Source organism: Gorilla gorilla, chromosome 13, assembly GCF_029281585.2.
Source record: "Gorilla gorilla gorilla isolate KB3781 chromosome 13, NHGRI_mGorGor1-v2.1_pri, whole genome shotgun sequence".
Taxonomy (NCBI): domain Eukaryota; kingdom Metazoa; phylum Chordata; class Mammalia; order Primates; family Hominidae; genus Gorilla; species Gorilla gorilla.
The window spans coordinates 43,552,376-43,568,131 of NC_073237.2; the positions used below are offsets into that span (position 1 = coordinate 43,552,376).

Consider the following 15,756-nt stretch of genomic DNA (forward strand, 5'->3'; position numbering starts at 1 on the left):
GTGTAATAAGCACAGATACCACTTCTCCCCATTATTATTCACAATGTTCACCTAATTGTTTCATATTGCACAGATGTTAACATTATTCCTTGTACTTCATATCAAATATGTTTTTTAAAATAAACATGACACTGAAAGAAAAAGGCAAATACACTTCTTATATTTTAAATGATTGGTTACAGCATATGTACTTTTCTAGGGAAAAAATTTAAAGGAGGCAGAAAAAAATTAATTTATTAGGTAAAAAGAATCAAATTATTATCACTTGAAAAAAAGAAGAAAGAATGTAGAACTAAAGATTTTATTTAGAACAGAGCTGCCAATAGGTCTGGATAAGTTTTCTCTGAAATAAAAATGAAAAGAGAGCTCATTACCTAATGCTGAGGCGGAAATATGGTTGGGTAGCAGCAGCAGGAACAGGAAAATTTGCATGTGCCCAAGAAAGGAGAAAATAATGAATCCAGACTGCCATTCTCATCCAGGGAGAAATCAGCATCAGCCAATTTAGGTGAGAGTGACATGTCAGAGTTAGAAATGCCAAGGATAACAAGACTGGCAGCAAATTTCAGGGAAGGAAACTGTCATTCACCTTCAGCTTCCTCTGCAACAGGAGTCAAGTAAACCTCAGGATGAGAAGTAGGTATACATAAGAACAAAAGAGGAACGCCACTTGAGCTTGGAGAAGCCCTAGCACATCTGAAATGACCACTGCATGTCCCCTGTACAGAGGAGTAGAGAGAGAGGCCACTTCAGTTTTGGAGAAGTCCAAACAAGACTGTCATTCTGCAGAACTGCTCCTGGTATGTCAGGCCAAACCCAAATCAAACTTGGGTCTATGATTCTTCTAAAAGTAACAGGGGAGAATTTCACTTTAAGAAAAGACAAAAAAAATCCAAAGTTTTTAAAAATAAGACGATATACTACTTTCCAAGGAAATTGATCACAGATTACATTAAACAGCTAGCTCTCCATAGCATTGAAAATTACTTAGTTTAGCAACCATGTAGCTCAAGAAGTATCAACAATGAACACAAAACAAAATGCATTTCAAAATATGGAAAGCGAAGGTTTCTAGTCCAGCCTGTAAGGAGCTTGGAAGTCACTACACCATCTTAACAACAAGTAAAAAGCTGAACAAACTATAAAACCAACAACTGTTATGAGATCTGTAAAAGAAAATGAGGTCACAGAGCAAAGTGCTGCTCTCAAAGTTGGAGAGACAGACAGGCAGCTACAGAGAGAATCACAGCTTATCAAAGCAGAAACTCACAGACAGAAACCACCACAGTAACCAGGGCTGGGGCAGGAAAACCTGAATCATAGCTGATGAATGGCTGGAGGCTAAGAATGGACAAGTCTGAGAATTAAAAACTCTAGGTGCACCCAGTCACAGGGAGGGTCCCCACACCTTTATGAGTTTTAGCTCCAGAAGCTCAGTCAGTTCTCATAGTGAATATCAGAAAAAACTCACCTTGTGATCACAGCAGGGAGAGAGGAAAAACACTTCGAAATATAACAGCATTCTATTCTTAACAAGGTCTGCCATCAGAAAAAAACTATTTAACAGAGCCTAACCTAATAGAGTTTTATCAGCACCTAACCAGCCTGGGGGAAAGCAATACCCATCTCCAAGATCCTCTAGCCTTCTAAGTGGGTGAAGGGGAACAGACAACTCTAGCCCATTCTAGCCATCCTATCCCACCTAAGGAATTAAAAAAGAGAAAAAAATCCAAATCCTGAGAAACACTTGTGAAAGTTCTAGGCTCACTATGAGATTGAGACCTAATTATAGGGTTATGGAATGACTCTACTCCCCCAACACCTTACCACTACATTACTAAAGACCTATTTACTTTATTTCCTTTTACCTAGTATGTTATGTCTGGTTATCAAGAGACAACTACAAGGAAAACTAAAAGGTAAAATATATAGCTTAAAGAGACAGAGCACATATCAGAACCAAGTAAGGATAAGCAGGGATGCTGGAATTAACAGACTGGGAATTTAAAATAACCATGATTAATGTGCTAAAGGCCATAACAGATAATAAAGACAATATGCAAGAACAAATTAACAATGTAAGCAGAGAGATACAAAAACCAAAGATTTCCCTGCAAAAAATAAATGCTAGAGACGAAAAGCATGGTAACAGAAATGAAGAATGCTTTTAATGAGCTTATTAACAGACTGGACACAACTGAGGAGATAATCTCTGATCTTGAGGATATCTCAATGGAAACCTCTAAAACTAAAAAGTGAAGAGGAAAAAGAATAAAGCAAAGAAAACAGAATACCTAAGAACTGTGGGACAACTACAAAAGTTATAACATACACATAATAGGAATTCCAGACAAATAAGCGAGAAAAAAAAAACAGAAGAAATGTTTGAAATCATCTTGAGATGTTCCCAAATTAATGTCAGACATCAAACCACAGTTATAGGAGGCTCAGACAACACCAAGTAGGATAAATGCCAAAAACCTATAGGTATTTGTATATTGTATTTAAACTACATAAAAGCAATGATTTTTTAAATTCTGAAAAAAGCCAGAGGGAAAGATACCATACATATGGAGAAGCAAAGGTAAGTGTTATATCCATCTTTCTACCAGAAAACATGCAAGCAAGAAGAGAAGAGAGTGAAATAAAGTGCTGAGAGAGGAAAACTACAACCTAGAATTCTGTACCCCACAAAATGATCCTTCAAAAATAAAGGAGAAATAAAGCCTTGCTCAGACAAGCAAAATTTGAGAAAATCTGTTACCCGTACATTTCCCTTGCAGGAAATGTTTAAAGTTTTTTTAGGGAGTAAGCAAATTATAGAGATCAGAAGCTCAGATCTAGATAAAGAAAGGAAGGCATCAGAGGAGGGATAAGTGAACATGAAATAAAAGCTTTTATTTTCCTATTCTTAATTGATCTAACAGATAACAGCTTGTTAAAAATAATAATAGTAGTCATGTATTTGATTATATATGCTTATGTATAAGTGAAATGAATGACAGCAATGATACAAGGAATGAGAGAAAAAAATTAGGATTATTTGTTACTATAAAGTATTTACACTACCTGTGAAGTGGTATAGTGTTGTTTGCAAGTAGATATAGTTGTAAACATATATTGCATACTGTGTGGCAATCATTTAAAAAGTAAAAAGAGAAACATAACTGATATGCTAACAAAAGAGAAAAAAATCATATAAAATGTTCAGTTGAAACCATAAGGACAAAAACAGAATACAAAAGCAGAATAAAGAACATGAGCAACAAACAGAAAAAAAAACCAGTAACAAATATAGAAGACATTAATCAAAATATATCAATAATCATTTTCGAAGCAAATTAAGATTGTCAAAGTAGATCAAAAACCGAGACCCAACTACATGTTGTCTACAAGAAATCTACTTTAATGTAAAGACACATACAGATAAAACGTAAATGGATAGAGAAAGATACTATGCTAACATTAATCAAAACAAAGCAGGAAGACCTATATTAATTTCAGACAGAGCAGACTTGACAACAAGGAAAGCTGTCAAGAATAAAGAGGGACATTATATAATAAATGGGTCAATTCTCGAAGAAGACATAACAATCCTTAGACTGTATGCACCTAATAATAAAGCATCAAAATATATAAGGCAAAACCTGATAGAACTGCAAGAAGAAACAGATTAATCCACTCGTATAGCCAGAGACTTCAACACTTCTCTCTCAGAAATGGACAGATCCAACAAGCAGAAAAGCAGTAAAGACACAGTTGAACTCAAAAACACCATCAATCAACTGGATATAATTGACATCTACAGGCTATTTTATGCAATGGCAGCAGAACACAAATTCTTCTCAAGCTCACATGTAACATTCACCAATATTGACCACATTCTGAACCGTAAAACACACCTTAACAAATTTAAAAGAACCATAACACAGACCTTAACAAATTTAACAAATTTAGAAATTAACATCAGCAGTGAAAGATGGGATATCACTACAGACTCTCTGGCCACTGAAAGGATAATAAGGAAATAATATATATAACTCTATGCCCACAAATTTGATAACCTAGATGAAATGGGCCAATTCCCTGAAAGACACAATCCGCTAAAACTCACATGAAAAAAAGATATATTATTTGAATAGGCCTGTATCTATTAAAGAAATTGAATTGACAATTAATAACCTTCCAACACAGAAAGCACCAGTCCCACATGTGTTCACTGGTGAACTCTACCAAATATTTAAGGAGGATATCACACCAATTCCCAACAGTCTCTTTCAGAAGGCAGAAGCAGAGAGAATACTTCCTAACTCATTATATGAGGTCAGCATTACCCTAAAATTAAAACTAGACAAAGGTATTAACAAGAATAGGAAATCTCACAGCAATATCTTTCATGAACATAAATGTAAAAGGCCTCAACAAAATATAAGCAAATTAAATCTAACAATGTAAAAAAGAATTATACACCACAACCAAATGGATTTTGGTACACAAGACTAAATCAATATTAGAAAATCAATTAATGTTTATTCCCACATATCAACAGGGTAAAGAAGAAAAATCACATAATCATATCAATAGATGCAGAAAAAGCATTTGACAAAATCGAACAGTTTTTCATGATAAAAACTCTCAGTAAACTAGAAATAAAGAACTTCCTCAACTTGATAAGAATATCTACAAAACACCCACCGTTAACATCATAATTTTGAGAAACTACAAGCATTCCCACTAAGATCAGGAGCAAGGCAAGGATGTCCTCTCTCACTATTCTTTTTCAACATCATACTGGAAATCCTTTCTACTGATGTAAGCCAAAAAGAGAAAGTAAAATGAATGCTGAAGGGAAGAAAGAAACAAAATTGTCTTTGCTTGCAGATGACATGAGTGTCTATATAGAAAATCTGAAAAAGTTGACAAAAAACTCCTGGAACCCATAAGCACTTATAGCAAAATTGCAAGATACAAGGTTACAATACAAAAATCAATTGCTTTCCTATATGACAGCAATGAAAAAAATAGAAGCTGAAATTAAAAACACAATAGCATTTACATTAACACCTCCAGAAATAAAATACTTATGTATAAACCTACATAAATAAATATATCTATATATACACATATATATGCGCAGACATATATATGTGTGTGTGTATATAATATCTATAGGAGAAAAATTACAATATTCTAATGAAAGAAATCAATAATGAATGAAATAAATAGAGAAATATTCCAGGTTCATGGATCTTTGAAAGCTCAATATTGTCAGGATGTCAGTTCTTCCTAACTTCATCTATACATTCAATGCAATCACACTCAAAATCTCACCAAGTTGCTTCCTGTATAACAACAAATTGATTCAAATGTTCATATGAAGAGACAAAGGACAAAGAAGAGCCAACAAAATACTGAGTAAGAACAAAGTTGGAGGACTGACATACCTAACTCCAAGACTTACTATAGAGCTACAGTAATCAAGACAGCATGGTATGAGCAAATGACTAGAGAAATAGATCAAAGAAACAGAATACAAAGTCCAGAAACAGATGTATATAAATATAGTCCATTAATATTTGAGAATGAGTCAAACAATGGAGAAAGGATAATCTTCTCAACAAATGATACTGAAACAACCAGATATCTTGATGCAAAATAAAAAGAATCTAGACCCTGACTTTACACTCTTCATAAAAATTAACTCAAAATAGATTATAGATATCAATGTAAAACACAGTACTGTAACATTCCTAGAAGATAACATGGGATAATATCTATAATGTTAGGCTTGATGACAGCTTTTCAGAAACAATATCAAAGGCACTATGTATTAAATAAACAATGGATATGCTGGACTTCATCAAAATAAAAATCTTCTGATCTACAAAAGGCACTGTCAAGAGAATAGATAAGCCATAGACTGTAAGAAAATATTTGCAAAAGGCAGATCTGATAAAGGACTATTATCCAAAATATACGAAAAAAGTCTTAAAACTCAACTATGAAAAACCTAACCACCGGATTTTAAAATGGGCCAAAGAAATAGATACACAGATAAAAAATAAGCATATACAAAATGCTTCACATATCAGGGATATGCTAATTAAAATAACAATGAAATGTCACTACACACCAATGAGAATGGCCAAAATCCAGACCACAACACCAATTGCTGACAAGGTTTTGGAGCAAGAGGAAGGAGATGCGAAATGGTATAGCCACTTTGGAAGATGTTTTGGCCATTTTTTACCAAAACCAAACACACTCTTACCATACAATCCAGCAAGTGTGCTCCTTGGCATTTACCCGAGAGTTGAAAATTATCTCCAAACAAAATTCTGCACAAAGATGTTTAAAGTAGTTTTATACATATTTGCTAAAACTTGGAAGCAACCAAAATATCCTTCTGTAGGTAAATGGATACATCAACTGTAGTATTTCTAGACAATGGATTTTCATTCAACACTAAAAAGAAGTCAGCTATCAAGCAACGAAAATACATGCAGAAAACAAATGCCTAATACTAAGTGAAATCAGCCAGTCTGAAAAATCTATATACTGTATGATCCCAACTACTTGACATTCTGGAAAAGGCAAAACTATAGAGACAGTAAAAAGATCAGTGGTCACACGGAGTTAGAGAGAAGGAAGGGATGAATGGGAGATTGCAGAAGGGTTTTAGAAAGCAAAACTACTGTGTATGATACTAAAATGATTATATGATTATATGCATGCCACTATGCATTTGTTCAAACCCATGGAATGTTTAACACCAAGAATAAACCCTAATATAAACTATAGACTTTGGGTAATAAGAATGTGTCCATGTAGGTTCATTATTTGTAACAAATATACCACCCTGGTGGGGGATAATGGGAAGATGAGAGGTAGGCATGAGGGCAGAGTGAGCAGGGAGTTATATGGGAATGCTCCATACATTGCTCTCAATTTTGCTGTGAACCTAAAACTGCTCTAAAAAATAAAGTCTATTTTTACAAATGAGGACAGAGCATATCTAAATTCAAAATAAAGTTCTTTTAGCCATTTATTCACTCGCTCACTCACTCTCATGTAGTTGTAGCCATTGTGAAGGGTATAGAATATCCTGTAAGGATATGGATTCTTTAGGGGCTGTTATTAATAGAAATGAATAACACCACAAACAGTACATAAGGGCTTATTCACATGCCAGTAAGATCCTATTTCTTAGTAAGACCACCGCAATCATTAGATTTACCACTAATTTAATAGTAGCATTTCTGGAAAAGGAAAACTATCCCACTATATGTACATAGGAAGTACAGGCACACCTCAGACAGGTTTGGTCCCAGACAAATGCATTAAAGCTAATAATCCAATAAACAGAGTCACACAATTTTTTTTTTGTTTCCCAGTGGATATAAAAGTTATGCTTACACTATACTATAATCTATTATGTAACAGCATTATGTATTTAAAAAGAACAATGTACATACCTTAGTTTTAAAATACTTTGTTACTGCTGGGCATGGTGGCATGTACCCGTAGTCCCAGCTACTCAAGGGACTAAGATGGAAGGATCCCTTGGGCCCAGGAGTTGGAGGCTGTAGTGTTCTGTAACTGCACCTGTGGATAGTCACTGCACTCCAGCCTGGGCAACATAGTGAGGTTCTATCACTAAAAAATTCTTTTTTAAATATTCGACTGCTAAAAAATTTAAATAATTATACAAATCTTTGGCAAGTCCTAATATTTTTGTGGGTGGAAGGTCTTGCCTGGATGTTGATGGTTGCTAACTGATTAGGGTGGCTGATGAATGTCGGGATGGCTGTGTCAGTTTCTTAAGATAACAATGAAGTTTGCTCCATTGCTTAATGTTTCCTTTCACAGAAGATTTCTCTGTATCACGCAATGCTGTTTGATAGCTTCATCCATAGAACTTCTCTCTAAAGTGGAATCAATCCTCTCAAACACTGATACCACATTATCAGGTAAGTTTATGTAATATTGTAAATCCTGCATTGTCAGTTCAACATGTTCACAGCATCTTCAGCAGGAGTAGATTCCATCTCAAGAAACCACTCTGTTCATCCCTAAGAAGCAACTCCTCATGACTGTAGCAGTTCAGTCACATCCTCAGGCTCTACTTCTAATTCTACTTCTCTTGGTACCCCTCCCACATCTGCAGTTACTTCCTCCACCGAAATCTTGAACCCCTCAAAGTCATCCAAGAGGGCTGGAATCAATTTCTTATAAATACTGGTTAACATTGATATCTTGACCTCTTCATATAAATCATGGATGTTCTTTATGACATCTACATGGTAAATCCTTTCCAGAAGGTTTTCAATTTATTTCTCCCAGATCCAACAGAGGAATCACTATCTATGCCAGCTATAGCCTTACAAAATGTATTTCTCAAATAAGACTTGAAAGTCAAAATCACTCCTTGATCCATGGGGTGCAGAATGGATGTTGTGTTGGCAGTCATAACAACAACTCCATCTCCTTGAACACCTCCATCAGACCTACTGGGTGACTAGGTGCATTGTCAGTTAGCAGTAATACTTTGAAAGGAATCTTTTTTTTTCTAAGCAGTAGTTCTCAATGTGGGATTAAAATATTCAGTAAACCATGTATAAACAGATATGCTGTCATCCAGGCCTTGTCCCATTTCTAGAACACAGAAGAGATTCAGCGTAATTCTTTAGAGCACTCGGATTTTCAGAATTTTAAGTAAAGTTGAACTGGCTTCAACTTAAGTCATCAGCTGCATTAGACTCTAACAAGACAGCCAGCCTGTCCTTCAGGCACTGACTTCTCTTCAGCTATAAAATTTCTACAAGGCATCTTCTTCCAATAGACAGCTCTTTCATCTACATTGAAAATGTGTTGGTTAGTTTAGCCATCTTCATCAATGATCTTAGCCAGATCTTCTGGATAACTTGCTGCAGCTTTTACATCAGCACTTGCTGCTTCAACTTGCACTTTGGTGTTGTGAAAATCGCTTCTTTCCTTACACCTCATGAACCAACCTCTGCTACCTTCAAACTTTTCTTCTGCAGTTTCCTCACCTCTCTTAGCCTTCACAGAATTAAAGAGTGTTAGAGTCTTCCTCTAGATTAGACTTTGGCTTAAGGGAATGTTATGGTTGGTTTGTTCCTTTATCCAAACCACTAAAAGTTTCTCTAAATCAGCAATAAAGCTGTTTTGCTTTCTTATCACTCATGTGTTCACTGGAGTAGCACATTTAATTTCCTTCAAGAACCTTTTCTTTGCATTCAAAATTGGCTGTTTGGTGCAAGAAGCCTAGCTTTCAGCCTATCTCAGCTTTCAATACGCCTTCATCACTAATCTTAATCATTTCTAGCTTTTGATTTCAAGTGGTAGATATGTAACTCTTCCTTTCATTTGAACAATTAGAGGCCATTGTAGTTATTAATTGGCCTAATTTCAATATCGTTGTATCTCAGGGAATAGGGAGGCCCAATTGGGGGACATCTGGTTGGTGAAGAAATAAAAAAGCACACATTTATGAAGTTCATGGTGCTATGTGGGCACGGTTTGTTATACCTCAAAACAATTACAATCGTAACTTCAAAGATCATTAATCATAGATCATCACAACAGACATGATGATAAAAAAGAAATATTTCACATTTTGTTAGCAAAATGTGACACAGAGACATGAAGTAAGCATATGGTATTGGAAAAATGGTGCCTAGAGAATTGCTCAATACAGGGTGCCACGAACCTTCAATTTGTAAAAAATGCAGTATCTGCAAAGTGCAACAAAATGAGGTGTGCCTGTAGGTGGATACACAGATAGGTAGATTTAAAAAAATAGCCTCATGTATACTAAATAAATGGAATTCACAGTTACAAACAGTCCTATAAAGAAAACTCCATGCCAAGATGCTTTCACTGGAGAATTCTACCCAACATTTAAGGAAAAATTAACAACAATTCTATACAAACTCTTTCAGGAAATAAAAAAGAGGGGAACTCTACACAACTTGCTTTATTTGGACAAAATTACCCTGATAACACAACCAGGCAAAATTACTACAAGAAATCTACAGAACAACATGCCTCATGAGCATAGATGCAAAAATCCTTATTAACAAAATTTTAGCACACAGAATGAAGCAATATATAAATAGGCTATGATCAAGTGGAGTGTATCCCAGGAATGCAAGATTGGTTTACATTAGAAAATCAATCAAAGTAAGTAATCATATCAACAAATTTTAAAAGCATTGAATCACCTCAATTGATACAGAAAAAGCATTTTACAAAATTTAACATCTATTTGTGATTAAAAAAAAAAAGTCTCAGAAATTTAGGACTAGAAGGAAACTTCTTCAACCTGACAAAGGAAGTCCACAAAATCTGTATATAAGCATCATATTAAACAGGGAAATACTGAATATTTTCCCCTACGTGAATGAGACAAGAATATTCACTCTCATCAGTCCTATTCAACACTGTAATGATGGCCCTAGATAGTGCAGTCCAGCAATAAAAACAATTGACAGGCATACAGATCAGAAAAGCAAAAATTAAAACCATCTTTATTTATAGACAACATTACAGTGAAAAACAAAAATAATTTACAAAAAGACTGTAAGAATATATAAGTTGGTTTAGTAAGTTCATAGAAAAAATCAATTGGATGATTATAAACTAGCAATAAACAGTAAAAAATTAAAATAAAAAGTCTAATTTGAATAGTATCAAAATACTTAGGGATATGTAATACTTATGAACTTTAACAAAATATGTCCAAGATTTATAATACAAACAAAATCAACATAGACAATTATACCTTGTTCATGGGTCCGATACTCTATTACCAAGATGTCAGTCCTCTCTCAAGTTGACCTACAAATTCAATGCATTTACCATTGAAATCAGCAAACTTTTTTGTGGTTTCTTAAAACTGGTTTAAAATTCATATAGAAAAGCAAGAGATCTAGCATAGTCAGAACTTTTTTTGAAACATGAAACAAAGTTGGAAGACTCATACTACTTGATTTCAAGACATTATAAAGTGAAAGTTATTCAGCTATGTATGTCATTGTGGTGAAAGCACAAATCTACAGATCTCAATGGAACAAAAGTGAGTACAGAAATAGACCCAAACATATATGGGCAAGTGATTTTTGCAGAAGTGCCTAGGTAATTCAGTGAATAAAAGATGGTATTTTCAACAAATAACTCATACATTATACAAAAATTAACTCAAATGGACCTAAGCTAAAAAGTAAACCTTAAAATGTAAAACTTCTATAAGAAAACACAAAAGGTGATCCATTAGCTGAAAGATGGATAAATTAAATGTGGTATATCCAAGCAGAGAAGTATTATTCTCACACAAAAAAGAATGAAGTACTAATACATGCTACAACATGGAAAATCCCTGAAAACATTATACTAAGTGAAAGAAGCCAGACATTAAAAACCATGTATTGTATGATGGTATTTATATGAAATGTCCAGAATAGGCAAATCTATAGAGGCAGAAAGTAGATTAGTGGCTGCTGAAAGCTAAGGACAAGGGAAAATGAAGAGTGACTACAAATGGGTACACAGTTTCTTTTCTGGGTAATGAAATTGTTCTAAAATTGTTTGTGGGAATGGTTACACAACTCTGTGGATACACTGAAAACCACTGAGTTGTATACTTTAAATAAGTAAATTTTATGGTATATGTATTACACCTTGTATCAGTCCACTTTCACACTGCTGATAAAGACATACCCAAGACTGGGTAATTTGCACAAGAAACAGGTTTAATAAGCTTACAGTTCTACACAGCTGCAGAGGCCTCAAAATCATGGCAGAAAGCAAGGAGGAGCGAGTCACATCTTAAACGGATGGCAGTAGGCAAAGAGAGAGGATGTGCAGGGAAACTCACGTTTTTAAAACCATCAGATCTCATGAAACTCATTCACTATCATGAGAACAGTGCAGGAAAGACCCGCCCCCATAATTCAGTCACCTCCCACTGGGTTCCTCCCACAACATGTAGGCATTACATTTCAAGATGAGGTTTGGATGGGGACGTAGCCAAACCATATCATACCTCAATTTCTAAAAATAATTTAAAAGAATAAAAATAAAACACAGGAAAAAAGAAAATGAAAAATTTTTGTAATCTCGGATTAAACAAAAAGCAAGAACCGTTTTGTAAAATTTGGTAAGTTGAAATTCTTCAAAATGAAAAGTCCACTCTTCAAAATACATTATAAAAAAATGAAGGCCGGGTGCAGTGGCTCATGCCTGTAATTCCAGCACTTTGGGAAGCCAAGGCAGGTGGATCATGAGGTCAGGAGTTTGAGACCAGCCTGACCAACATGGTGAAACCCCGTCTCTACTAAAAATACAAAAATTAGCCGGGCATGGTGGTGCACACCTGCAATCCCAGCTATTTAGGAGACTGAGGTGGGAGAATCGCTTGAGCCCGGGAGGCGGAGGTTGCAGTGAGCTGAGATCGCACCACTGCACTCCCGCCTGGGCAACAAAGCAAGACTCCACCTCAAAAAAAAAAAAAAAGAAGAAGAAGAAAGAAAAAAAAGAAAATGAAAAGACATGTAACAGACTAAGTAAAAAAAAAAAATTAATATCCAGAATATATAAACACTCTTTTGAAAACAAAAGCCCCAATTTTAAAAATGGGCAGAAGATCAGAGCAAACACTTCAGGAAGAAAACAGATACATACAAAATAAACACATGAAAAGATGCTTCAACATCATTAGTTATTAAGGAAACACAAATTAAAACCACAAAGGGAAACTAATACTACTCATCTACAAGAATAGCTAAATTTTTTTAATTGACTATATCAAACACTGACAAGAAGGCAGAGCAACTGAAACTCTCATACCTTGCAGATGGGCATTCAAAATAAGATAGCCACTAGGAAAACAGTTTGATAGTTTCCTATAAAGTTATATATGAATTTACCACATGACCTTGCACTCTCACTCCTAGGTATTTGTTTACTGAAAAGAAACAGAAAAATGAATGTTCACACACGGATCTGTATGAGAATGTTTATAGAAACTTTAGTCTTAATCATTGAAAACAGAAAAAACCCGAACGTCCATCAACTGGTGAATTAATAAACAAACTGCAATTCTCAAGAAATACTTGGAAATATGGCTGGGCACAGTGGCTCATGCCTGTAATCCCAGCACTTTGGGAGGCCGAGGCAAGTGGATCACCTGAGGTCAGGAATTCGAGATCAGCCTAGCCAACATGGTAAAACTCCATCTCTACTAAAAATACAAAAATTAGCTGGGCGTGGTGGCGCATGCCTGTAATCCCAGCTACTCGGGAGGTTGAGGCAGGAGAATCCCTTGAACCTAGGAGGCAGAGGTTGCAGTGAGCTGAGATTGCACCATTGCACTCCAGCCTGGACAGCAGAGTGAGACTCCATCTCAAAAAAAAAAAAAAGAGAAAGAAAAAGGAAAGAAAGAAGAAATACTTGGAAATAAAAAAGACTCAGGATAAAGTAATGGGAGGATCAAAAGCAGGGCTTGAAGAAATTTCATCTGGAAAAATCCCAAATTGATTGCAACAAAAGAAAGACGAGATGCAAGGAGATGATTTAAGAGAGCTTAGAGTAATCTTGGAAAAATCCAAATGTATTTTTAGAATCTTCTCTGATTAACCTGGGAGAGAAGATGACAGTTCAAGGACTATGGAGCCTCACTGCCTGGGTTCAAGTTCCAGGCTCCTCTACTTGTTAGCTATGTGACCTTGACACATTAACAGCACCTACCTCACAGTGTTGAAAGTATCTAAATCGATCATTAGCTGTTATTATTGCAATTATTTTTATTAACCAGCTCTGAAAGTTCATATTATTTCTTGTCACATAGTTTGAGAAACTTCATGGGTCCCCCAGCCTTTGTATTTTAAGCAAATGAACTACATATACTGAGCAGAATATGGAATCCAGTCTAAAATCCTACTATACATTTGGCAGAATTCTGTCCAATACGCCTTCTAATTGACCCCTAGAACAATGATGTTATTTTCTTTTCCCTTTGAAATTTTCTAGACTCTCTACAGCACAAGCAACAAGTATCTTAACCCAAAGGTTTTCTGTGCTTATATCTCGGACACACCTCATAACTTCTAATGCCACTGCCAAAAGTTATCAGATGTCTTCTGCCATCCCCTGCACTAATGCTTTTTCTTGTTTCTGTTCTGATGGTGACTTTTTATTATAAATCAGCTTTTCAGTAAGACTTTAAACTTCAGTTTTCCTTCAAATATCTAAGTGCACAGCTTAAAACACAAAAAGGTACCACGTTTCTCCCTTCTCTATGCCAACTAATGAGATGCCAGGGACAAAAAAAAACATAGAAATCACCTATGTCTGAAATTAAACCTTCCTCCTAGAGAAGCGTTGCTCTTCCCAGATCCTTCTTCTCTTTTTAGTTGAATGAAGACACATATTAGGCAAAAAAAAGCTTCTGAAACAAGTATTTACACAATTTTAATTCTAACTAAATATATGAAAGGAAAATGGGTGGCAAAGGACAAAGATGGGTCTTGAAAAACCCTCTGAATTTTGCTATGCTATGAAACTGGTGGCAATTGGTGTGATACAGAATAAAAGTGAATCAAATTAATTACAACCAAATGTATAAATTAGGCATCAAAATAAGATGTTACAGAAATTTTAGAAATGCTAATTATTTTTACATCAAGTTCATTAAATCTTTACAATTCATGTATTTTTACTTATAACTGATATATAACCTACTATGTCTGAACTATATAAATCTCTTTGCTGTGATATTTTGTTTTGTTATTCATTCATACATTTTAATTTGTATACATCATATGAGTAAGGGTGATAAAATATTTAAAAAAATAAAAATACATTTCCCAAGGACTTTCCAGCTTCCCTCTTCCCCTGGTTTTGCCATAATCTGCAATAATCAGATTTCATATAAATCATCTAATAGAATCACAGAACTTTATTTTTCAAAGGTAGCTGAAAGGAAAAGTAAAATAAACATTAAAACCAAGGGTTATTTTTCTAAAATGCTTTTATTTACTTTTAATTCCAAACACTCACAAAATACAAACACTGGTCCCCTACATAATTGCAAAGGATTAGAATTAAGATATAGGCAGTAGCATTTCTTTAAGCAATAAATTGATATTTATTCTGAATAATGACAGTTAAGCATTGATGAAGTAAAGCAAATTCCTAGACATTACTCCCTAATAATTACACTGGGCAGTGGGGGACAACATGGCAGTTTCTTTCAGAAATACACTGAAATATTTGAGTATTCAGTTGGGTCAGCTATTTTGGTGGCCTTTAAAAGCAACTTACATTAATTATGATCAAAAAAATTATTTCTAAGCAAACAAACAACTTCTTAAACATATCATGAAGGGAGAAAACACTAAAACATAAGAGGACGTGGGAACCTACCTCATGTACAAGAGCAAGTGAAGTCTGCTTGAAACTTCGCCCTCTGCTGGCCATCAGTCTGTTCAATGGTTTTCCATCTTTACTCTGATACATGGAAACATCATAGCAAAATAACATACCACCTTTAAAAAAAAATTATATAGACTTTATTTTACTTTTATTTTTATTTTTTTAAGACAGAATCTCACTCTGTTGCCCAGGCTGGAGTGCAGTGGTGCAATCTCAGCTCACTGCAACCTCCGCCACCTGGGTTCAAGGGATTCTTCTGCCTCAGCCTCCTGAGTAGCTGGGACTACAAGCGTGTGCCAC

The 15,756-nt window shown here is 35.0% G+C and overlaps 1 protein-coding gene across 4 annotated transcripts in view; it reads right to left on the bottom strand.

The window, feature by feature from the left end:
- FOCAD (focadhesin) overlaps nucleotides 1-15,756 on the bottom strand; it is a 312,606-nt gene that overhangs the window by 97,655 nt on the left and 199,195 nt on the right. For all 4 annotated transcript variants that reach the window (XM_019034046.4, XM_063696326.1, XM_055351762.2 and 1 more), the window contains one exon: nucleotides 15,448-15,569. In XM_019034046.4, coding sequence (XP_018889591.3) covers nucleotides 15,448-15,569 — 122 coding nt within the window. The remainder of the gene's footprint in view (nucleotides 1-15,447; nucleotides 15,570-15,756) is intronic.